At 40.0% G+C, this 25,926-nt stretch overlaps 1 protein-coding gene across 2 annotated transcripts in view; it reads right to left on the bottom strand.

The window, feature by feature from the left end:
- Window positions 1-25,926, bottom strand: part of DIP2C (disco interacting protein 2 homolog C) — a 147,560-nt gene that overhangs the window by 73,813 nt on the left and 47,821 nt on the right. For both annotated transcript variants that reach the window (XM_014309350.2, XM_031061698.1), the window contains exons 9-18: window positions 24,473-24,564; window positions 20,017-20,127; window positions 9,730-9,853; window positions 9,011-9,120; window positions 7,534-7,636; window positions 7,088-7,152; window positions 5,204-5,297; window positions 4,967-5,086; window positions 3,988-4,102; window positions 5-144 (exon numbers count right to left, since the gene is read on the bottom strand). In XM_014309350.2, the coding sequence (XP_014164825.1) occupies window positions 5-144; window positions 3,988-4,102; window positions 4,967-5,086; window positions 5,204-5,297; window positions 7,088-7,152; window positions 7,534-7,636; window positions 9,011-9,120; window positions 9,730-9,853; window positions 20,017-20,127; window positions 24,473-24,564 (1,074 nt within the window). The remainder of the gene's footprint in view (window positions 1-4; window positions 145-3,987; window positions 4,103-4,966; window positions 5,087-5,203; window positions 5,298-7,087; window positions 7,153-7,533; window positions 7,637-9,010; window positions 9,121-9,729; window positions 9,854-20,016; window positions 20,128-24,472; window positions 24,565-25,926) is intronic.

Raw genomic sequence — 25,926 nt, forward strand, 5'->3', positions numbered from 1 at the left:
TCACCTCCTGGCATCACTAAGCCAACATCCTGGACAGTCAGGACAGAGAGCTTTTCTTCAGAGTCCACTCGAATCACGCCGTAGGTGAGCCCGTGCATGGACAGGACTCCTCTCCCCGGCGGCTGGTTGCTGTCATCTGTTGGCCTACGAGCACAGGTTAGAGCATCAGTGCACCATCAGGCGGGGCAAACATTTCCTTGTGCTTAATGCACTGCTACTGCAAATACTCCTCTGTTTCAAAGGTTTACAATTCCTCCTTCCTGCCTGCCCTGTTAGGCCCAATAAAATTCTGTTTTTCAGTCATTTCTGAGTAATTACATCCTTCATTCAGTACCCACCCACATATATGGGGCTGCTGAGATGCAAGTAATCCCTAACATTTACCCAAACAGCCTGTATTTAATTTTCAGAAAAAATTATAAAGATTGCCTTACCACCCAAGGTAAGAGCTGTTACCTAATTTTTAAAATACTGAAAGATGATGTAGATGATGTGGAAGGAAACTGCACTACAAATATTTGGAACTGATCAGTAAATAACTTGATAAATTCTATATGTTATCTATTTTGAGGCAACCTGGCATAGATTTACTGTCAAGTATCTGTGGAAGACACAAGGACTTCACCATCTTCATTTTAGTGCCTATAATTGAATCCTTCCTATTCTTAATTTACCACATGAAAATTAAAACAAATGACGCCTTCATCAGTCATGGTCAAAATGTGGATGCAGCATCTCGGTAACGCCTCAGTTTGCTTGGATTCATTGCTGTAAAATTCCACAGCATCAGCACAAGATGCCTGTCAGCTTGTTTCAGTATAAAACCACCTGCTGCACCAGTGGATACAATCATACCTATGGAGAGTGTGCCTTGAGTAAATGAGTGTTGACGTATGCAAGTTACGAAGGCAGGGGAATGTGTCAGAGCTTTTCATGTCTGGAAGGACTCTTGCACTGTCCTGCATTTTAAAACGCAAAACTGGAAGGTGACATGGTGCTGATTTGAGTTCAGGTTATGCATCCCTGAAGAGCAGACTCCAGCTCTTTTCAGGATGGATAAAACAGTCAATGTTTAGCTCACAATTCTGTGTTTTTCCCAAATACTCCATCACAACACAGCTATTTTTTAACAGACAATGTCCTTTGATGTGACATTTCTCCTCTACTGTGTTTGAAATACTAGATGGGCCTCAGCCAGTCCTGCTCATGTAAGCCTTGCCCTGATGGGCTCTATAAATTTCAATTAATAGGTTTTACGAGCCATATTTCTCAAGTGACATTGTCAACAAAGAAGGATGTGAGCGTGCTTGAAATTGCATTAGAGCATAACAAATGGCACTAGTAAACAAGTACCTGTGATAAATAACACTCCCATCATGTAAAAGGAACTTTCAGTGACATTATTGATCAACTTTCCCTCACCCCTGCTCCCCAAAACACACATTTTGTGTTCATGAGGAGAAAGGTCTCCTGTAGGCTTCTCACAGACTTCCAGAAGCAGAGGCCATCTGGACTTTCATCACATCCATTTTCTTGCACTACTTATCACACAAAGCATTTTGAGAGCAGCTCCTTCCACCATTTACAGATAATACAATCTATTTGACCACTGCTTTTTGCCAGCCATTTAAAAGGGAAAAGAACTTGTCCTTAAACTTTTGCATTCCCTTAAGCAAGTGGGTTCAGACTAATATGCAGTAAACCAAGGGGAATAACATGAATTATTTGCATGACACATTCCTTTGAATATTAGGCTTTGTGATTCAGCACTAAGGCTGAAGCACCTCTAGACTATTACTGTCTTTTTCTAAACTATAAGGTTATTTCAACTGAGAACTGGTTTTGTTACTCTTCCTTGTAGGAAGTTCAGTAAAAATACACTATAGATTTTGAAAGAGTCAGAGGATTAACAGGGAGCTCTCTGGATCTCTGCTCTGCAGGGAGTCATTTTAATGCATACTTCAGCAGTAACTCTTTGGAAATTGTATGATAATGACTTTACTGTCAGTGGAGATGGCTTGAACAAAATGAAAAATACTACATCTCCCAAGTTCATCTAGCATTATCCTACCATTAAACAGAGTTCAAATAAAAGGAGATGTGTTCTGTAATACTCACTGCAGTAAGAACTGCTCTGTAATTACACAGTCACGAACTGAAGATAAAATGCCTATTTTTTTTATTCTGAATTATCCACAATGCTATGTGCTAATAATTTTTTTTGTAAGGTTTCAATGCTAGTTAATTTGGAAATGAATTTTCAGTCCTTCAGAGAGCTGTAGGCACAGAGCTTACGTCTAGAAAGGGCACACCAGTCATGCCATTATGAAGTTTTCCCACTTCCTAACCTGTGATTTGAGCCAAATTTTCCAGGGTTAGCCCAGGAAATTAAAAACCTGTTCAGGGCTCAGCACAAGAGATGTCTGCTGCCCATTCACTTCCTCTCTGAAGTTACAGACAAGAATTTATTCCAAGGAAGCAAAGGCTTGCACAGCCAATGGCAGGGAAACACATCTAAGGGAAAGACACTTGGTACTTCTTGTATGAAGCTAAGAGAGGCAGGTGGAGCTGAGTGAAGGGCTCTCTGAAACCCTGTGGTTCACAGAAACACAACTAACCTGGGCAGGCTAAGTTCCTGATGGATTGCTTTCAGATGCTCTAAACTAATAATGAGGTGGCTGAAAATCAACCACACTCTTGGCCTCGTGTCCTTCCTCCTGTAAATGTTCTGTTGGAAAGCTAATTGAAAATCTAGTTAAATTTCACTTGGATGGTGTATTTAGGAATTTGTGGCAGGAAGTATTTTACTTAATGCTGTTTTAGTGCTTTACACGTTTATATTGCATGTTCTAACATGAAGCAATTATAATTGGCTGCAGAAACATGAGCTTCAAAACAAAGTGCTTATTGTTCAATGTACAATTTTTGGAAAACTCTGCCAAAACAGACAATACTTACACCACTGGCTGTGTGCTACAGCCCTCCTGACAGGATACTGCTGATGGAGTCAAGTCATATGAGAGCCTGAGGGTGCTGGGGGCTCAGCCTGGAGGAAAGGAGGCTCAGAGGGGACCTTATCACTTTCTAAGTGATGTCCTATACATATCCTATATATATCCTAAGTGATAAGGGAGGTTGTAGCCTAAAAGGAGGCTGTAGCCAGGTGTGGCTTTTCTCCCAAGAAACAAGTGACAGAACAAGAGGAAATGGCCTCAAGTTGTGCCAGGGGAGGTTTAGATTGGATTTTAAGAAAAATTTCTTCACCCAAAGGAAGAAGCACTGGAACAGGCTGCCCAGGGAAGAGGCTGAGACACCATCCTTGGGTATTTAGAAGATGTGTGGAAGTGGCACTCAGGGACACAGCTCAGTGAAGGCTCTGCAGTGCTGGGTCAATGGTTGGATTCAATGATCTTAAAGGTCTGTCCCAACCTGAATAACACTGTGATTGTATATACATAACACTCAACAGTTCTAGTAGCATTTAGCAGTTTTAGTGGAATTTATCTATTTTATTTCTAGTCACAAATCCCTCAGACTTAAAAAGCATTTCAAGATGATTACTGAAAGTCTGTGAATGGTTAAAAAGTGCCTGTCAGCCAAAAGCAGCCTGCAGAAGGTCATAATTCTCTCTAAACAGAGTACTTAAGAATATGGTTTTCCTCAATGGCAATTCCACTTAATTCTCTCATTTTAATTAATTTTATGCTTATGGTGGCATTTTTACATTTTTATTTACAGAATTTCCTTTTGCATTTCAACTTATTTAATTTAAAATGAGATAAAATTACAGCAATGGGAGCCATAAAGCATTCTGAAGTTCAATCATTACTCTAAAAGTTCTTCTTGTATGTCTTCCTTGGACATAAACACATTGCAAACTATGCATATCATATAGAACTTAAATATGCAGATTCATATTTAATTTTTTTTTTCAAATTACCAGATATACACATTCAGTGGGTCTGTTTTCACTGGTGTAACACATACCTTCGAATAGCCACAGTGAGAGCTTCTGGTGAACTAGCACAGGGACAAATGACCTCCTGCCTTAGACCTTTACTTTGGAAGACATTGAGAAATGCATCACAGGAAGAAATGGACCCTGGGGTAAAGAAAAAAAAATAATCAGACAGAAAAATAATTTGATTTCTGAAGTGATGCTATTCAAACTGCAAATTTACTGTTTAATATATAGGCTTTTCAGGAAAAATCATTTTAAAAGGATCCTTGTCCACTGGGAAATACATCATAGCTGCTACAACTATATATATATATATATGTATGTATGTATGTATAAACAGTTGCATATATGTGTACAGGGAATAAAGACTCATTTTTAAACATGAAATCTTTACATTATGCTTACATAGAAAAGCCATTACTGCTGGATTTACAGTATCAATTTCATTGCAGTGTTTTCTTCTAGGATGAGGGAAATTAGGGATTTAACTCATAAATTCCAAACTACTACAAACAAGCAGAACACCTCTATGCTGGTATCTTAAATAATACAGAGGAACAGCTCATGCTGTTAATTGCCATGAAGTGATTCAGATGTGTTTCTCTAGAGTACCTTATGTATTCCCCTAAAATTCTCAGTTACTTCTGCAGCTGAGAACTGTCATTCAGGGGAAATGTTCTGATCCTTTCTATGGCTTAAGGTCTTCATTGCTTCAACTTTTATAGGTTCAGTCTTTACACATGACTGTGATGTTAAACAAAACTAGATTTACTGCAACTTACATTATATGTAATATCAAGTTTGTTTCGGGATGAGCTAAAGAAAAATATACTTTGAAAAAAATCCCAAATTGATTACTGTTTCCACAAATGTCACACTGTTTGTAGTAGACAAACTGCATATTTTGCAAATATTTTAGCTAAGAGGGGTGAAGATTGAAGCTCTAAGTGCAAGAGAGAAGAAACCCCTTCCTGCTCTGTCCTGCACTGGAGCAGCAGAGCTTACATGGGTTGGCACCATCGGCCACTATCAGCATCCGCAGCGAGGAGAGGTTGATGTCCCTCTGGTCCCGATGTGCCACCAAGGCCCAGTGCATGTCTCTGGACTTCACACAGGCCACTTTTGCTGCAACAGCAATGAGAAAATTACTAACACACCAGAGAAAAGCTAGGCAGCTGTGTTATCAATTTGCACTTTTGATTCTGACTATCAAGCAAACTTCTGTGTATTCTTGTTCCTTACCTTTGTATTGACAGACTTTTTGTATCCATGACAGAGGATTCACTTTCATTAAGGAGTATGGAATACTGATGACATGCATCATGTTCATGACACTCTGAAATCAAAGAGATAAAAGGGTTTGATACAAAAATTGTCGCAACTACTCATATTGTGTTATGGGCAGGGGCATCTATGCAAACCACTCTGTTCTGGCATTCATCTTTTCCTATCTAGCTACCTACATGAAGATGAAACAGACACCCATTTTCCAATGCTTTAATTAAGGATTAAGGATTTATATACTAATCAGATTGTAACTTTTATGCAGTACTGAAAAAAAACATATTCTTTCTATTCATACTCAAAGAGGTTCACTCTAAATAGAAAAAAATTTAAAAGAACATTGGGTGAAGAATGTCTGCATGCCTGCTGTGCAGTTAAATATTATCCCTAAGCCTGATAAACTGCCATATATATGAACACGGTACTGAAAAGGACAAAAGCAGTAAGACATCTGTCTATGGAAATCCATCTCTGGGAAGACTAAAAGCTACCAATGGTAGTGGAGCACAAATTATTTAAAAGACAGGAGACAAAGAAATTGAAATCCTAGACTAAGCAGAAATCAATTTATTTTAAAAGAAAATTAATGAAGGAGGTTTTAATCTCTCTCCAGATGAGCTAATTCCAGTATTTTCAACAGGGTCATGAAAAGTTCCAGGAAGTTTAGAAAACCCAGCTGAGTGAAACCAATGACAAACCCAAAGCTGGTCTCTCAGTCTGAGCCCATCAATTGCATCAGTGATTTCCCAGTGTCAAACACACATCCTGTAAATGAGCTGCTGCTTTACTTCTGTTAGCATTTAGAAATATCTCCTCAGGGCAACACGCTTCTCCTCACAGCAGCTCGGGTTAAATACAGTATTTGTTTTGGAAAACCCAGGTTTAAGAAAGGTTAAGTGTCCCAGTGGATTAGTCATCTAAACACTTGCAGAGCTGCAAAAGATAGTTATCCTTTCAGTCTGGCACAAGCATAGGTACAGGAAAACAGGCAAGTACTGAAAAAAAATTAAGTTCAGAACAAGATTAATGGCAAAGGAAAGCACAGAACAGCTCTATTAGACATTTGCTTTCAGCCAGTGATAAAGATGGTTTTTAACATGAGATACTTATGGGTGTTAAGCCTAATCATTTCTGCTTCAGAAATGTTATTACTGCACTTTCATAGTGAGAACAGTGTAACACTGCATGGGAAAAACATATCAGATCATTGAGAATCCTGGGGACCCCAAAATCATGGGACCCCCAAACAATGACCCTTCAAGAGCTGACATCTGTTCTTAAAATGATCAGTGAATAGTAAACAATTTGTCAGTCACTGATTGCAACAGCACCTTAAGAAGCAATCCTTCAAAATATGTCAATTGTCTCCCATGTCAACTGAGGAAGACATTCCAACATCAAGTAGAAAATTAATGCAATTTAAAGTATTGGGAATACTTAATGTTAGCAAAACCATCTGTTGGTGGGAGTTTTGACAGGGAAGCTAGTCAGGGGCAATAGGAACTGTGCCACTGGATCATATCCCTACAGGGGAAAGTACTAATTTGATTTGTTTCTGCTACAAAGTTTGATCTCAAAATCACATATTGGTGAGATAATATGATAAGAATGGGATCACAGTACTTGACATGATACACAAAAATACACTGACATCTTTACCATGCTCATTACGGGTAAATGCACCAGGAGAAGATCATGGGTTTAAATTACATCTATTTTGCTTTCAAAGCAGAAAAAATTGCATTAGAAGAAACTGTAGGACATCCCAGTTCGTGACAGCACTAAGCATATTAGGTTAGTTTATTTTCAAATACTAAGAGAGAATAAAAAAGACATACTTACTGTAAGAATTCCATGCCATAAACCAACATCCTTCTTGAAATCTAGTACATTCACAATTGTTTCAGCTGTCCAACAAAAACAAAGTAGAATTTATTTTTTAGAACATGGCATTGACCCAAGGCAAACCCACTCAAAGGAAGGAAGCTTCAGTATAACATGACTGATGACCTCAAATGTCAACTTTCAAATTAAATCTCCACTGCAGGATTTATATTGGTTAAGACATTATTTGTACCTCTCCTATAGATATTTTAAACATGAACATATTTCCTGAAACAAATGAAATAAAAAAATCATGTTTTTAAATCTAGAAGCCTTTGGCACCGAACTGTGTAAAACATTATATAGGAGACTGATGAAAATAAATGACAATCCCCACTTGATTTTAAGGATGATGTACTGTGATGATGTACACATGTTTTAAGGATGATGAGTACATTCCATACCTTCTTGTGTATCCAATGCCTGGGTCAGAGCTTGGCAGTGTGTCAGCAGTGCAATCCTTGTCACAGTTACCCCAAGCACACTTCCATCTTTACATGTTTTGTACTAAAAAGAAACAAGCAGGGAAAGTCAGTGTGAAAGAACTACCATAATTCCATTATTTAATAGCTATGTTTAAAGTGTTTCCTCTGCAGGTGAATGATGGACACATCTAATGACTCTATTTTAAGAAGGCAGCAGTACTGGGGAATTTTGGAGGCATTTCTTTGTTAAAAGGCAATTTTTATTTTTTCTTTCAGCTAGGCTTTCTCTTTTGACTGAAGATTCCCAGGTTTGGTATCTGAAATCCATGTGTTGTTTGAAAACAGGCATCATGGAAACATAACTCTAACAATTCTGATTGTGTCAGTGACTAATGGACTGGCTAGATTTAGCAGAGAATAACCTAGTTCAGTCTGTTCAGTGTTTACATGTTAGATTTTATAGGCCAGCCACTAAACCCCACCTTCTCCCTTCTGCATCTTACAAGGCATGTGATAAGTGCTGACTGCAGAATCCTTGCTGGGTGCTGTGATAATAATCTATATGTATACAGCCTGAAAGACACAAGCTCTTTGATCAGGAGAATGTGAGACACATGAAAAAGCAGCAGAAAAGAGGTGGGAGGCCATTGGTGATTATTGAAATAATTTTTGTAACTTTATGTAAGTGTCTGAGAACTATCAGGGGTAGATAATAAATTAAACATTTATCTTTTTCCATGATGAAGATACTCTATATTTCTCCATGATGAAGATAATCAGCAAGATTGAGCATGAAGACATCTCTGCTTCTCTAGCCCAGTGTCCTGATTGCACTAAGACAGGAAACACCTTTGGTCCATTCACTTGCACCTAGTCCCTTTGAAGAATAATTTAAATTCAATATTACCACCACTGAATTTAAAGCATTTGAGTCTATGCAGAAGGGGGAGAAAATGATGGGGAAAAAAAGGAGGAAAATTAAATTCAACAGCATTGCTAACTTTGCCCTCCTGATGCGGTTCTGTTGTTGGCAGTGTGACTCATAAAGCAGTAAGTGACAGGCAAGCATTTGAACAAGAAATTCTTTCTTTTTCAAAGAGCCTGAAGATTGGGATATGAGAACTGAAGCTTCACTGTGAACCTTGTCATCTATCCATTCGAGGCTAGTGGGCAAGCCCACACTGAACAGAACCAAGATTGCTCAAGGCAAATGTAATATAACACTGCAGCAGCCACATAAAAATGTTAATGTTAGAAACACCCAGAATACAATTTAACATTCCATTGACTTTTCTGAAATCAGTATTGGTCGAATTTATTAAAAAAACATTACTTATTAACAAGCTAAAGCAGGATGTTCTTTGCTTCTGTGACTACTGAATGAATAATGATGTTTACCTAATCCAGAGTGCCACATGTAATGATTTGAGGAGAAGATGCATCTTCATTAACTCACCTCAATGTAAGCTGTGTCATTGTTGGCATCCTTGATGTGTGGGAACCAGTCACGAGGTGGCTTGGAGAGGTGTTTAGACTCAGTGACAAACCACAGCAGCTTTGGCCAGCCTGAGGTACAAACAAAAGCCAGCTTTCATTGAGTTTCTGCAGGATAAGACAAGACAAAACCTTCCCTGCCAGAGTTTTATTCTTGAAAAGTCTGTGTCACCATTACCTAAATACTGCTTCCTTTGAACCTCAGTGTAGTATGGGAAAGAAGATTTTGCAGATCTGCTTTTTTAACACAGCTACTGAGGTGTTTTTAGGCAGTCCCTGAGGGAATGGCTGGGCAGTTTATGCTGTTATTGACCCCAGCAGTTTCATTAAAACTCTCCCATGAGAAGTTACTGTCCCTACACCTCACTGAAGGAGGGAATCATATGAACACTTCTCATCTACTACAGTCCTAAGTCTGTTGGTTGTATTTTTGTGGCCACAGATGGTCTCAGCAGCCTGGCTGAGCCAGCAGAGAGCTGGACTGGGAGCACTGGTGCTGCTCTCCATCCATGAGGCTGGCACAGTCACAGTGACACACCAGGACAGCAGTGTCCCAGCAGCCCAGCTGCTCCTGTGGCAAGGGTTTCATCACAGCCTGACCCTCACCCACAGCCACTAAACAAGAGCAGTTTGTTGTAGTAAATGACCACTGAGAGCCATGATAAACTAGGGCCAGGTTACCTTTAAACTGTGGTATCTCCCCTGTGGGGCTTTTAGGCAGTCCTTTATGGCATGCATCGCTGGTCAAGGCCACAGTAACTCCACAGCTTCCAAGCAAGAAGCCTATTTGTTGACTTCCTGCATCCTAAGAGATGACAAAATACAGAATTAATTAGAAGCGATTACAGGCTGAAAGCACTTTTGTTCTTGGGCACATTATCTTGAGAGGAAAATTATCTTGAGGTCTCTTTGCTTTAAATTGATTTCCTTTTAGGTGATTATCAAAGCTCATCTGTACATTGACAAAGGAATTCCACAAGCTAGGTATCCTCTGGTCTGTAGCAGTATAAATCATAAAGACAGTGGAAGCCATCAGATGGCATCTGCTCTTGCAGCTCTTCAGAAATGACAAGCGGCTGGGAGGAATGCCTGATCTGACAGAGGGTTGCTCCATCCAGAGGGATCCCTGGAGAAACTGCCAACAGGGCCCTCAAAAAGTTCACCAAAGGCAAATCCAAAGTCCTGCACCTGTGGAGGAGCAAACCCCTGTGCCAGAATGGTCTGGAGAGCAGCTTTTTGTGAAGAACCTGGGAGTGCTGGTGGACAGCAAGCTGAGTTTGAACCAGCAGTGTGCACAGGAAGGCAAATGGCATCCTGAGCTGTGCAAGGCAGAGCATTGCCAGCAGGCTGAGGGAGGACATCCTCCCCCCAGCCCCAGTGAGGCACATCCCCAGGGCTGGGCTTCCAGGAGGACACAGAGCTACTGCAGGAGTCAGCAAAAGGCCACTATGATAATCAAGGGACTGAAGCATCTCTCCTACAAGGGAAGAGTGAGAGCTGGGACTGCTCAGCCTTGAGAAGAGCCTGCTTAGGGAGGGATTCAGTCAATGTGCACAAACACCTGAAGGGAGGCTGTGCAGGAGATGGAGCCAGGCTCTTTCCTGTCTTTGCCCAGAGACAGGACCAGAGGCAATGGACACAAACCAAAACAGAGGAGGTTCCCTCTGACAATCAGGAAATGCCTTTTAACTGGGAGGGTGACTGACACAAAGCACCCATAGAGGTTGTAGAGTTTCCATACTTGGAGATATCCAAAAGCTACTGTAGATATAGTCCTGGGCACCCAGGTTGAGCAGGGAAGCTGGACTAGGTCACCTCCACACATTTCTGCCAATCTTAACCGTTCTGTGATTTTGTGACAATTCCAGGAAAAAATATGGATTACAGATGCTTCCACCTGGAAAAAGCTTTCAATCATTAAGATGTTATGATGGGTGTACAGTGGTGAGGGTTTCCCTGTTTATGCTGATCTAACCTGATTTGTCAATAACCATTTCATTGAGTAGTTACAGGCACATTTCAGGAGCACCATATACAGCCGAGTGCCCATTAGAGTAAGCTCATTACATTTTACTTTTATCAAGGGGATAGAAGCAGTGAGATTAAGAAATCATGTAATGATTCCCCAGTCTAGGCCATAGTTGTTCTTGAGGAGATGCTGTGCTTCTACAGCATTACATCTGCTTTATGTATAGTGTCTTGTCATTACTCTTTTATGAACTTTACATCTCTCCAACAGGCTCTTCAACAGAGCAAAGCCCTACATGTAAATGCACATAGAAATATTGACCCTTTCTTCACAGAATTATTCTACTGAAAACCACCTAAAGATACTTAAAAGATCAAATTAAAATATCTTTCAAATCAACTATAGAGCACATTCAACAATGGAAACAACCAGAAATATGGAACAGTTGCCTTAATTTATTGATTTATTCAAAGCAAAATTGTATGATGGAAAGAAAGCCCCAGAGCCTAACTGACTAATTCTTAATGCAATTTTTATGTAGTCAGATAAAACCAGCTAAAATGGAGAAGCAATGAGAACAGAGGAAAAGCAAAAGCTTATTTTTCCATTCCACCTCAAAATATGTATATGGCAGCAATTATCAGAACTTTGATAGCTGAGCAATGTGAGACAATTAACTGATCTGTCAAAGTCTATGCTATATAACTCCTCCTATCCAGCATTTTTGTATTTGCTTTTGCTTACTATAGCCAGAATGTTGATAAAACCAAGAAAAAAATGAAAAGGCATTTTTTCAGCAAGGCTTTTTATACTTAAACTTGTGTATCATCTCTGCCCATATAAAACCAGACAATGAGAGTATTCTGTGAACAACAGAGGATAATAGTGGTGTCTCCATGAACAACACTTTGGGGAGCATGTTGTTGGCCCCACCACACTTGCACCAGTGGGGCTTCCAGGACTTAATGCGCTTTGTCCAGCATTAATTCCTGTCCTCAGTGACTCTCATGTCAGCTGCTCCACATCTCTGTTGTCAAACTCATGGGCCAAGCACTCAGCAAGATCTAATCCTGGTTCCACATGAGGATGAGACCTGTCTCCACTCTTGGAGACTGCTCAGAGGAAGGAAATGTGGGTGCCTGAACAGTGCAGGAGGGATGGCTCTCCTGAGGGTCCCTCAGAAGGAATGGCAGGAAGAGGAAGGCTGGAGTACTCCATGGAGAACACCACTCGGCCAACACAGCTTCTGAGACCTGCTACTCTATCATCTATAAAGGGAGGTCATGAGTTCCTAAAATATCAGATTCATACTACCATTGCTCACAATTTCCCATTAAATTTAATCTAATAAATGCTTACTAATATATGTATGAATTTCTAACTACCAACTAAAAATTTTGATTTTATAAATTTTATAATTGAATGCACCAATAACATTGATATCAAATTTAAATTACAATGTTGTTGTAATTGTATATCCTATAAAAGACTGCTACAAATTGTTTTACTACTATATCAAGAAAATGCCAATTCTCAAGCAATGAAATCCCATTTAATGCTGAACTTTGTGAACAGAAATTAACCTAAAAAATTCCATTAAGAAATCTAACATAAGGAAACCAGTAGAAAGTGTGGATCCTCAAGTATCAGCATACCACGGCCCTGGGGGATACATCAGCTAAGAAATCACCTGTCAAACTCTTCTCCCAGCAAAAGAACAGAACAGAAAAAATAAACTTGTACTAACAGTGTAGAGGTTTTTAGACAACACAAGAAAGAACACCTACACTTTCCCTTGGTGCCATCTCGACTGTCTTAGGGGATGTCCACATAAATATTAATCATTCATTTGTAGCAGTTCACACACATACATAGATTTCTTAAAACAATCTATGCACATGTAACAGTTTGTAATAGCACACTGCTTTACATCAGGACAGCCCACCTCAAACAGCATTAAAATCTTCACCCTGTTCTTTTCTGAGCAGATATTCTTTCAATTGTAAGGAAAACATGACTAAATTATCATGTGACACAACACTGCTACAGGAGATGGGAAGAATTTCACCAGGCATGGGCAGTGTGTTCCACAGACTTTCAAATCCCTTTCAAATCCACCATGCTTTGGTGGCCACAATAAATCCTGCCTTGCAAGACAAAGGCAAATCAAGATGCTGAAGCAGAGGTGCTGTGAAAGACACTCTTCTCAAGGGCCACAGGAGCTCCAGTTGAGGATTTTGCAGTATGAACCCAATGAAGCTTTCTGGAAGTCTCCTACTTGGTGTCCATCAATTCCACCTTTAGTCTCAGTCTCCCCCACCTCATAACTACCTATCCTCACCTCTTGCCTGCTTCTGGTGGTTCCATCCTGATCCAGAATCTAAAACTACTGCAGAGAGCAGAGACAGGGTTGACATCCCTTGTCCCATACAGGTTCTTCTGAAATAACTGGCACCCCACAGAAGAATTTGTTTCTAACTACTCAAGGAGTGTTGAGATACTGGACTGACAGCCAGAAGGTGGAAGCCTTTATACATCCCACATCCCTGAAACCTTTTTACATCCCACAGATACACCACAATGATCCTCATACACTCAACCATGTAAACACAAGTCTTTGCCGCTCCTCATACCTCAGCATGACAGGCCCAGAACAGTGAGGACCGTGGGCAAAACTTGTGTTTGAAAAATGAAGGTTGACCTAAAAGTGCAATCCTTTGTCTGATGCTGTCAAAGTTTACATGTGGGCCACAAAAAGGGCTACTGACTTTAAGGGCAATGACTATTACAGATTTGACTGACAAACTATTAGCCTGTCTTTGAGCAATGTGAAATTAATGGTTGCAATGGTGAAAACTACTTTATAAGTTGCAAAGAGACACAACCAAATAATATTCTGCCAAAACCCCCAAATCCTCTTCCCCTCTGAGAACAATCAATCTCCTGCCTGTGAATGGAATAGATTTCCAGGACACACTGGTTTGTCAGAAGTGCTACTTGCTATTTTGGTTATCTGCTACTTGGCAACTCCCCACTTGCCATAAACACTTTATTTTGCTGAATGTTGTAGGGGTAGGAGAAACCTCAGGGAGCTGATGGAGATCAAGCGAAACAACTGAGTGCAGTCCCAACTGCAGACAGGGAGAGACTTGCCAGAGATGCTCATTGTCAAATCCTCCACAATTCACAGTCTGAAGTAGCATGTAATGCAAGTGGAAGGCAAAACACAGAGCTGAGGTATTGTAGCATGAAGTTTGAGACCAATTGCTGACTTTGGAACTATCACTTTACATTTCTTGAAGGCACAGCACTTGCTGGGGTATGAAAATTGAGGTGTGCATAGCTTTAGACTATGTCTGCACACACCTAGAGAGATCAATCTTTCAGATGAAGCAATCCAGAAATCCTCTCTGCTGTAGGCGGCCATTCAAAGTCCTCTAAAGACTTTTATTAAAGGTTCCCTAAAGGTTTTCACCAGTACTTGGAGGCAAACTGTCTTCTTCCTGCTGCAGAGTGATAATTCATTGTCAGGATAAAAAAATCCCACGTGTGGTTGCATTTCAGCATGCTGTTAATGTCATTTCTCTAATGCTTTGTGAGAGTATCTGTGTGAAGGAAAACAGTTATGATCCTGTCTCCGTGAGTGAGAGTGCATGTCCTTATCTAACAAGGAAGGAAGAGACAGCCTGTGCAAAGGTTGGCCTGATAAAGGTTACTTCTGTTCACTTGCAAATCCCAGACTGCTTTCAAAATGAGAATTATGTGGTGGAGCATCACAGACTGAACTAATCTTGTTTTCTGTTACAATGCTTATTTGAGCTCCAGTGCCCTTACCCTAACAAAAAATTTGCTGGTAAAGAACAAACAGGGCAATGATCAGATGTAAAGGCCAAGCATCACCAGTTCTGAGCCAAAAGAGGCATCAAGGAAACCTTATTTTTTTTAAAAAACATGAAGACCTTAGTAAAAATTAAATACAGTGCAGACACAATCTTCATACCCAGCTTTAAGTTGAAGAAATTAACTGTCTCCTCAGACAACAGCTTTGGTATCTGCCTGCAATTTGCGTGTGAAATCTGCAACTATGAGCATCTTAACATCTAAAATCTTAATAAAAGCAAGACAATGGTTATTTTTGACAATGGTTATATTTGGACACTGCATGAAATACGATATCTCTCCAGGAAATTACCATTTCCTAAACTTGAAAATATAATAAGGAAACACAGACTTCAAAGGATCTAAGAAGATTCACTGTGGCCAACTGAGCAAGGACATCTTGGTGCTCCACTGCTGAATGAAGGGTATGAAGAGGGATGGACAGGCACAGGGCTTGCAGGGCCCAGCAGTTCACACAGTGGGGGCTCAGGGAATTTACATTCTTTGGGGGGACTAGAAGAATATACCACTGAAAAGAATATATGAAACATTTTGTACATATTTTAAATGCTGCGGAGAAAGAGATGCTTTGTCAAAAGCTGTTCAAAAGCATGTAGAGCTCCAGTGTTTCTGGCATGCTACAGCCCTACAATGAGTAAAGCTGAGAGAAAGAAAAGCTCATTTTATCTTGAGCCCTGAAAGACTAGGAAAGATGTCAAGGTGTACTTCCTTCAGTCTAGAATTCTTTCAAAGCAAGATATGACTGGGACAATTTCACTGTCTTGGAAGAGATATACCTCCCTGGCTACTGTTAAAGCTTTAATAACTTTTCAGGATTTAATAAAAAGAGCTCCTCAAAAACAGTTTTTACCCTGTATGAAGCATTCTTTAAAAAAACCTCAAGTGTCCTGAGTGGGTCTCTCCAGATTTCCTATGACAATACACCATTCTTCCAATCACACTGTGACAGCCAGCATCTGGAAAAGTACAGAAATGCCTGCTGGAAGCACACATAGCATTAAATCTAATAGGCTAGGAAATAGCATTTTGAGTGAGAAATTAATTTTTACATGCTTTCATGTCACACACACCCTGCTACAAATTCTGCCTATGATAAGGAGGCCATGAAGATCTGTGAGGGATAGATTTCTTCCTATGTTCACAGCATGTGACTGAGCATAACTGTGAATGTGCTTGGAGGACAAAAATGTTATTTTTAGATTAAAACTGATTAGCTCCCCTGACTGTATCAGAGCAGAATAATAATATTTTTCACGGCGCCGATCAAATGGAAAAAAACATTGACCTAAAAAATATAAAGAAAAAGAAATCAAAACCTTATTTTAAAATCTTTTCACGAGGGACATAGTAAATCACTGTTTGAACTAGAACTCAACATGTTGAAACGCCCATCTCATCTACTTTGACAGCACATTCTATGACATAGTTTGCAACTCACAAGAGTGGCACTTCTGAAGGAAGAGATGCTGTATAGGACACATTGTTTGATAATGTTTGGGAAACATAAGCAAATTTTGAGACAGGGACACCATTCTGAGAGAACAGAGCCTATAAATGAAGGGATGAGGATTAGCTCTAACAATTTTGGGGAGTGTTGATGATAAAGGCATTGCAATGGTACTAAATTCATGGAAAGGAGGAGAAATAAAAATTCTGCTTCTTCTATTGTTACAATGACTGCAGAACCCCTGACTGCTCTTAGAATGAAGAGTTGGTTTGGGATTTTGGTTCTTAATTTTAGATCAGACGTCCCAAATCCAAAGAGCCAAAACCATGCTGCAGGAATTCCAATTTCCAGTTTTTCTTTGCCAAACACTAGGAAGCTTTCTGGGAATAAAACTGGAGAATGTTGCATGGCTGCTGGATGTTCAGACAATTCATCCCAGATGCCAAATCACACATCCCCTGAAGTCCTGGGGGTACTCTAGGTACTCTAGGTGGGATGCAGAAGAAAAGAGCAAGGCAAGATGGAACTTCACCTAATAGTGAACTGGGAAAAAAAATCCTGTCAAAATCTTAAAAAATAACAGTTATACTAAAAAAAAAAAGAGAACACACACAAAATCTACATGCTGGTAAAGCAAAAGCTGCTACTTCCATGTGGATACAGATGTCTGCAGAGCAATCTGTAAGGCAAAAGTCTACCTGGCTGCAAAAATTACTGCTCAGTTTTAAATTGCCAGGGACAAAATTCTGCACAGAGCTATGAAACACTCTTCTTTATGAAAATGTAGAACAGTATTAAAGCTGCTAGCACAAACTTTAAATATTAAAAATGGCTGCTAATATAACTACCTGAAATAGCTCATCCTGTATCAGCTTATTATTCTGTAAGCCTATAGTACAATATAAAATGTAATTGCTGGTCTATTTGCTAGTTCACTTCTCTGTCTTCCAGAAAGCAACCCAAAAGATGTCCACTGCCAGAATGTACTGAAGCATGCAGAGCAGAGAACAAATAATGGGAAAGCATAAAATAACAGTCTAGGCCATTGTGTGATGACAGGAATGACATCTTCCCACGGATGCCAGGAGCAATCCACTGCCATTTGACCAGGCAGAGGTATTCCTTCTGGGACTACTCAGAACACGATTTTCATCTCATTGTTTCCACTCCAGTTGCCTTTTCATATAAACAAATGCAAAGATATTTGAAATAGTATATGCTGTGAGATTGCATAGCTTTATTTATAGAGTATGGATCATGTTGCTTTTTTAACTGACATCTCTGTTATTGTGTTATTAATTTGATATTTAAACACTGTGGCAAAAGATAAACAGTCTGAGTCTGTAGATATTCCTTTATATAAATATATATATATACACACATGTGTAAGTGTATATTTATATATCCATATATAGATACATATTCAAAAAAAAAACACCCAAGAGGTGCAGCCAAATTAGGGTAAGTTATTCATTTGACACAGAGTATTTACTTGGACAGCTGGATTTTATAGTTTACGGCGTGGATGCAGTATCAGATGTTCCAAAATAAATCAAATTTACACCTATCTATGTGCTTTAAAATGTCATTAGACCTCAGAGAGTAGTAACAGAAAAAGACATATTAGATTTTTTTAACCCTCAAAACCATGTTGCTTCTTTATTTTTTTTCATGGAATGAAAGCAGATTTACCCATTTGAGCACTCTGTAAGATCTTAAAATGTACATATTCTGCTGGTCTTATTTTGTTGATGCATATAAAATCTCTGCTTTTTATCAAAATAATGCACCATGTTATGCAACTGCCTCAGACTAAATGTACTTCCCTCAGATGTGAGAGCACAATGAGAGCCCAATGCAAACATTTCTACTAAAATCACCATCCTTGTTCTACAGCCATGTCCACCTCTCATTGCTCCCAAATGCACCATTTTACAAATGAAACAGCATAACCCTACTCCCCAAAGGAGGCATGATGGCTGAGGTCCCATCCTCTCCCCTTGCATGGCCTTTCCAACTCTCCTGCCTCTTTCCTCCAATCTCAGACAGTTTAAGCTGGGGTACATCCTGTCTCCTCTCTCCCTTGGCCCTTCCTTCTGCTCAGTGGCTCTCAAGTCTGCTCAGCTGGATCATGATGTCTTGCTGTCTGATCCATTCCCTCCCTCCATCTCTCTCTCCTCCTTCACCAGTTTATCAACTGCCCCCTCCTCCTGCTCCCACTTCTCCTCTCCCTGCCACCTTCTGGTTTCACCATGGTGGGCAGGAGCCCACCACAGATGATGGCTGGGACATGTGTGATTTGACAATCATGTAAAATTACATGATTGTAAACATGTTTTTATATGTGGGGAAATGCTGAGGTCAACTCAGCTTCCCAGAGGTGAGAAAAGCTCAAGCAGGTTCATTTAGAATGGAATCTCCAGATATTCTGAGTTGTTAATTGGCTGTGTGAGATGTCCAAACTGCAAAGGCTTTGTGAGGGTTGACAATCTTGTTTTCATGGCTTTCATTTGAAAGGGAGGGTTCCTATCTACCAAATAAAGATTTGAGCTTCTGCTCCAGAGTACTCTAACACTGGAACATTTCAAAGAAAAGCCCTTGACAATTGAAACATTGAAAATGTGACCAAAGCAGGCCTTTGCTCAGGTCTTTGCCTGGCATCTCATGGCTTCAGTCAACATTTTCCAAAACAGTTCAGTTTAAAAAGAAAACTTGTAAAGATTAGAGAACACTCCTTGTGTGGGCAAGCCCAGACCAAATAATTAAAGCAAGGCATTATTAGTGCTAGCTAATAAAAGAGCAATTACACAAGGGGTATGTGGGGGCAGCCAGACATGGCAAATTAAGGGGATATGACCAAAACCAACCCTTGTAATTAATATAATACATTTTGCTGTTCTTACAGCCTTCAAGGCATATATCCTCAGATTCTGCAGAACCTATCTAAGTGATCCAGCTGTGGTTCACTCCACCTCTCACTGCCCCCAGACACTCCTTCCAGCTGGAACTGCTCTAGCTGTATCCTAACACTCCTCTGGGATATGTGGTTGTATCTTTGAATCACCACTGGATGTGAAATGCTTTTGATTAGCAGTGATCAGTTTTCTCTATGAATGTATGTTCTGTGGCAAGAACTCCTGAGCTGAATTTGTTCAAGTGCCACCCTTGGCAGAGGTGACCATGGTGACAGAAGCTTTGGGACACACATGCACATACAGACACAGGAGAAGGCATTTCCAGAACAGCTTTGAAGTAGCACACACAGCCCCAGTGGCATTATAACATAGCTTGGGTTGCAGGGACAGGTGGAAAATCAGCAGTTGTTGCCAATGATTCTTTGTCAGTGGCCAACACCAGAAGGCTTTAAAAGGCAACAAAGGTAATCCATCTATGACTAGCAAAGCTGTTCTCTTGAAAAATTTTCCTCTCATTTTCCATGCAGACCTGCATTTGCTGAAACTGCAAGCACATCTTCAGATTTTCTATCACAAAACAGAAGGAACTATATATAATTCCCCACACAGCACTATCTTGGTATCCTCAGATTCAGAGCTAGCTAACCACAAAAATGTACTCAAAAGCTATGTTCAGTTTTGATTTATTCTGATGTAAGTGCTAAAATGGAGTAAAGAGAAGAAAGTGAGTTCCCCACCTTTCTTGTAAGTGGCACTTCAATAGGGACGGGGACAACTTCTGCAAGCAGGCAGCCATAAAATGCCACCATGAAAGCAGCAGGATCATTGTTAGGAAACACCAGGGTTACCTGAAAGAGAGAGATTAAAAATGTACATTAAAAATGCTTTATCCTAGGTATCAGATCATGATAACTGGAGTTTCCATGCTTCCTTTTGGATGCAGATGATACTGGAGCACTTCTAAGACAGCTATATTCAAATGCCTAATAACAGACGACTGAGGAATCAGAAGGAATTTATTCTGATAAATATTATTTTTATGAATATTTTCACTTAGTATGTAGTTAAATATTTTCATGCTGCATTGTTTCCTACATTGACAACACCTTTCATCTGGTTCTGAATTAACTGATTGCTTTATCAGTGTTAAATAACCTAAGTAAATGGAATTAGAAGGATTTTAGATTCTAATGTTCTAATTTGCTTGAAGTTACTGAAACTGAAGTGTACATGTGATCAAATCAAATTATGCAGACTTAGGATGTCACTATGCCAATCATTAACACACTGTTTTGTTTCACTACACTTTGCCTCATACAACAGTTCTGTTCCAGGACTGTCCTGCTGTCCCAGTGTGAAGTTTCTGTGTGCTGTGTACACACAAAAACTGGTATCACATACCAACCTAGGTGTGGATTTGTTGAACTTAACAGCTTCAGGGCTAGGGCTGGGGAATTGTTTAGATAAAAGAATGCCAAAACCAATCACAGATCACCAGAATGCTCAGTGGGTCTGAGCTGTGCAGCTTAACTCCTGCAGGCCCTGCCTGAGGCAGGACAATGCCTGAGATCCTCCACAGGCAAAGGGAAAGGAGAAGGGAGGGGTCACAGCCTTGCTGAGGATCCAGCCACTTCAGAGAGCCCAGAGCTCTCCTTGCAAGGGCAGGAACAGGACTGCTCTCACTGGGGAATGGCCTTAGTGGCTGGATCCTCTCTGTGCTTTTATTTCAGTTCAGTCAGATGGGCATTCTCAGCTCATCTCCCAAACAGCTGTAACACAGCTGGTAACTCCTGCACGCTCCACTGCAGCGGCATGCAAAGGCATGGCAAATTACTCCAAATCTCTTTCCCCTGGGCTGCCACACAGGACAAGGGTGTATTATCACAGCACCTTGCCATTTGCTGAAACTTAGCAGCTCTTGAGTTTCGACTGCTTCAACATCTCTGGAAACCCAGGGCACTGGGAATTTTTCTCTGTCTGTTCTGGGGTGCCCTGACCCCAAGGGCAGTGCTGACTTTGACCCTCATTTATGGAGAAAGTTTCCCAGACTTCAAGATAGACCAGAATCCACAAAAGTGTGAAATAGATTATAGAGAACAGTGTAGGTGTATCACTTGGTGAGAAATTTAGGGTTTGGGATTTTTAGTATGTTGTGGATGGAAGCAAGATGGAGGGCACAGGGTGCTGTCCTGGGGTTTTTTTTCTTGCTTCTTCTTCCTTCTTCGGTTTGGGTTGCCTTTTGTAATTGGGCAGAAAAGTCCACATTGCAGGCTCTGTGGGATCAGTTATTGGGTTAAAAGGGAAAATAATCCAGGTGTCAGTTCTTAATTGGATAGTTTAGTCTTAAAAGACCTTGGAACAAGAGATTGTTGGCCATTTTGTGCCTTCTAATGATAATCTGCCAAACTCACAGTAGTGAGACTGTTTTATTGACAAGAAATAATAAACACTTGAGTCCAAACATGAACTACCATCTCGAGTGCCTTCAATCCAGACCCAGAGAAACTGACAACTGGTACTGCCACAAACATGCACTCGAGTTTTCTTGAAGTAAAATCATGATGTTTCCATGTATGCTCCAAGCTTCAGTTACTGGAGATTGTAAGTGTTCCCAGAATTTTCACATGGCTTCAAAGGCAGACACCTTCAACATATCAACTTGATTTCTTCAAACTAGAAGAAATCTCACCAGCCTCGTCCAAGTGGGTCCAGAATATCTCTGGTTTTTAGGCTGAAGACTTTAACCTCATAATTCTTCATTGCTACTTCATCTGCATACTTTCACATTAAACAATCCAAGTGCTGGAGAGATGGCTGTGCAGAGCTTACTATACGCAAATGGAAATATAGGGATTTTGCCAGGTGCATGGGGGGATGGTAGAGATTGCTGAGCCCAGCAAACATGTGAAAGATCCCAAAATATACTTTGAGGGTTCTTAGGTTTTGCATTGGTCTTTGCTTACATAAAGGCAGTGAAGGTTTGGCTGGGAATCTTTGAAAAGGAGCTGACAGAGGTGAAAAAAATCTCACTGAAGTCCAGTGGGAATAAGGCATTAACTTCCTCTCCAAAAAACATTAATCACTAACAGACTTGTACCAAATAAACAAATAATGTGTGTAAGAGCAAAAAGGGCTGAAGGAACAAAATCATACAGTGTATATTAGCAGATGAGAATCAGGTTAGCTAGTAGATATTTCAGAGAGCAAGATTAATTTCCAGGCAGCTGTCTGGGGTGATGCAAGGTTAAATTTCTGAAGTTACTATAGAAGGCAAATGCACTTTGCCACATATAATACCAGAAACAAGGAAGGAGATGCAGGCATGTTCATTTTACTTTTTGGCTCAGACAAAGAACCTAAAAGGTGAGGTAATGGTAGTCATGAAAAACAGATTGCATTGACAGAAGTTGTTTTTAAAGGGAAAATATAAACTACTTTATACGTATCAAAATAAGGAAACAAGTATGTTCTCATTTGGAAAAGACCAGAAATATATGCTTGTATTTCATTTAATATTTAAAACTGCCTTTAAGTGTTGTCACACAACACACATTACATAGAATAAAGTCACCTTCAAAGAGGTCAGAAAGCTTTTTTGTTATTACAACAGGGGTGTAAGAGCCAGAACCACAGCCTAGAGCATCAGAAGTGCTGTAACACCTCATCTTCAATGTGAAGTTGCCTCAAATGATCACGTTCCTGTTACACAGGGATGCCAGGCAAGACGTTTTTACAACACAAAGCATATGATTTCAGCACTCAGCTACAAACATTTGTTTCACTCTAATCTAGGCTGACTTATTTTACATGAGCTGCAATTTGTTCCTTACATGTCCTGTGCTAGCTAAACTTCCAGTTTTCAGCCTGAACTATCCACAAATCCTTTCTTAACGTTAGGAGATGCCAGTGACTGCTGCAGAAAATGACTATGAAGATGGGCAGGCAGCACACAGTAAATAGGGAGAGATGCACATTGCCTGTAGGTGAACTTTATTCTTTTGGAGATTTCTGGGTGGACTGTTTTGATGTGTACACTTGAATAACTTGCTGCTTCTGCTGTTGCTTAGAGACACACTTGTAAGTAAAAGAGAGTCTTCAGATCCTAGTCCTGGCTGAACGCCACTGTAGGAAGCAATTTAGATTACGGATCTAGAGATCCTTTAGATAATTTCTTTATGATTTATTTCAAAAAGAAATGCAGGAAGGACTGTCACATTTGGGTTTTTTTCCACTTTTTTTCCTTCTGGGAAGCATTAATGCATGGTTGTATTTTTGAAGCCCTAAGACATGTGTAATGCAAGCAGACATGTTTCTCACATGTGGCACAAGAGGATCAAGCGAACCAACAGTTTGAGAATTGCTACCAGACACTGGAGGGGGAAACTTAATCCCACACTCACAACTCTAAGCACTAGGGCAGGACTAAAATTTGCATTTCTGACAAATTTGTTCTGGAATATCCATTCCATGGCTTAGATCCAAACTGGATTGAGACCTGTGGAATTTTCTATACACACTCTGGCAGAGAAAATGAGCAGCAGGCTAAGCCAGCCTTGGCAAAGGGGTAGGGTTGTAAGTACATTGTTAGCAAAACCATAGGACGTCCTGGTCTTCATTTAACATCTTCAAGTGCTACCTCTGCAACTCTTGCTCTCTTTATCCCTCTACTTAGATTCAGCCTCTAGCAGTAGCTGCATCAGAGTCAGAAGAGGAATGGAAATATTCTCTCTGTTACCAGTCAGTGTCATTTATTTATTCAACTGGCTGCCAAAATGTGCTGACTTCGCTTGTCTGTGTCCTCCACAACGCTTCTCTTGTTTCTACCATCTCAACAACTACAAAGTCATTAGTAAGTCAGTTTTTTATCCACATGACACCTCCAGGCTCCATAAGTAAGCTTTTGCTAAACAGACTGTTGTTCAATGTACAAAAATCCCACTTTCTGTGGGAATGTTTATTGTTGATGTTGCCACAACTTCAAGTTCAGGGGGTACCAGCTCAGGTTACTTAATATGCAGTTCCAAACATCTGTCTGAATGATCAGTCTTAGGGAGGAAACAGCAGATTTCAGCACCCTGAACTACACCCCATTATTTTACTTCACTAACTTCCTCTGAGCACCCCAAATACCTCATTCTCTCTTTGTCAATATTGGATTTGAACTATTACAAATAATATACAAATAATACTCACCCTGTCTCCAGGTCGTACCATTGGTTCTTGTTTTGTGCCTAATTTGTGTAGTATATTGTAAGCAACCTTCATACTTCTGGTCCAAAGTTTGCCTATTAACACAAAATTTTTGACATTAATATAAAAATTTTGTGTTTTACAAGATTATTAATAAGAAAGAATACCTGAGAAGTCAAAAACACACAGTAGGAACATTTATATTAGTTTTCAAACTAAATATGACACCACTACTGGGACTACTGAAAATACTTAAATACTTATCAGAAGTTTTCTTTGAACTTCTTTTTTCAAGACAGCAGCACTTTAAAAACAAAAAGAAAAGTGAGAATAGCTTTCTTTATGGCAGAAGTGTTTTACTTTGGAGAAAACTGGATCTTGACTCTGAAATTAACTGTTAGAAGGGGCTGGTACATTGTCAAGTCCAGACATCATCCTACCACCTTAGCTGTCCAAGGTGGACACAGCACATTTCAGCACACACTGACCTCGAGGGTGATGTTCTGTTTTGAGCACAGCAATTCTCTCACCAAGGAAAAAGGAAAGGAGTCCCAAGAAGCAGAGGCAAAGAACAGAAAACCCCAACAAACAGAAAACACCCCACAGCCAAAGGGGCACACTGAAACAGCAGGGACCCTCTGAACCTTAGCACATCCATATGGCTGTTTCACTTTTAATCCTGGGCCTTCTTCCATTTTACTTGGTTTTCCTTCTCACCTGCTCCCATACCCTCCTTTCTCTCCTTCATTTCACTTGCCCCAGTTACCCCCCCCCGTTACTGTCTCTCCCCTCCCATTCTTCACTTTTCCAGCACCACTCTTATCTAATCCTTATCAAGTCCCCACCCCAATATTCAACAAAGAAAAATTCTTTCCCCAAGACCTCTTTGCCCACATTACAGGTTAATCCCTCAAGTGATTGGCATCTTTGCTCTTCCAGATGCCCTTTGTTTAGAGACCTTGTTACTTCCATGTGAACAGCACCAAGTTTAGCAGCCCCTGTGCCTGGCTGGCCCCAGGTACTGCCTTTAAGCACTATTCATTCTGACAGTAACAAATCTTTAATTCATGCCCAGCAATAACTGAAACGATAATAGGTTCTGACAAAGGATTACCTATGGAGTTCAGCAGTTCAGGCCCCAAACATGCACTATTGCTATTTATAACTAAGCCAAGCAGTTGCTATAATAAGAACCTCCACATCCTGGTTATAAAATGCAATACTACTGAATCATTTTTAAGTGCAAATCTGATGTAAATATAAAGTAAGATGAGAAGGCCAGATTTTCTATTTTTTCCCACTTAAGGAAAATTGGAAGGGTCACTGCTGCTTGTTATGGAGAAAGTACTAAATGCAATTATTTCTTATGAAAACAGTAATATAGTATAATTAAACTATGCTTTGCAAAGTTTTTAATTTATTAAAATTACTCCAGTATTTGCATGTTGAACTATCTT

Source organism: Geospiza fortis, unplaced genomic scaffold (assembly GCF_000277835.1).
Source record: "Geospiza fortis unplaced genomic scaffold, GeoFor_1.0 scaffold270, whole genome shotgun sequence".
NCBI classification, from domain to species: domain Eukaryota; kingdom Metazoa; phylum Chordata; class Aves; order Passeriformes; family Thraupidae; genus Geospiza; species Geospiza fortis.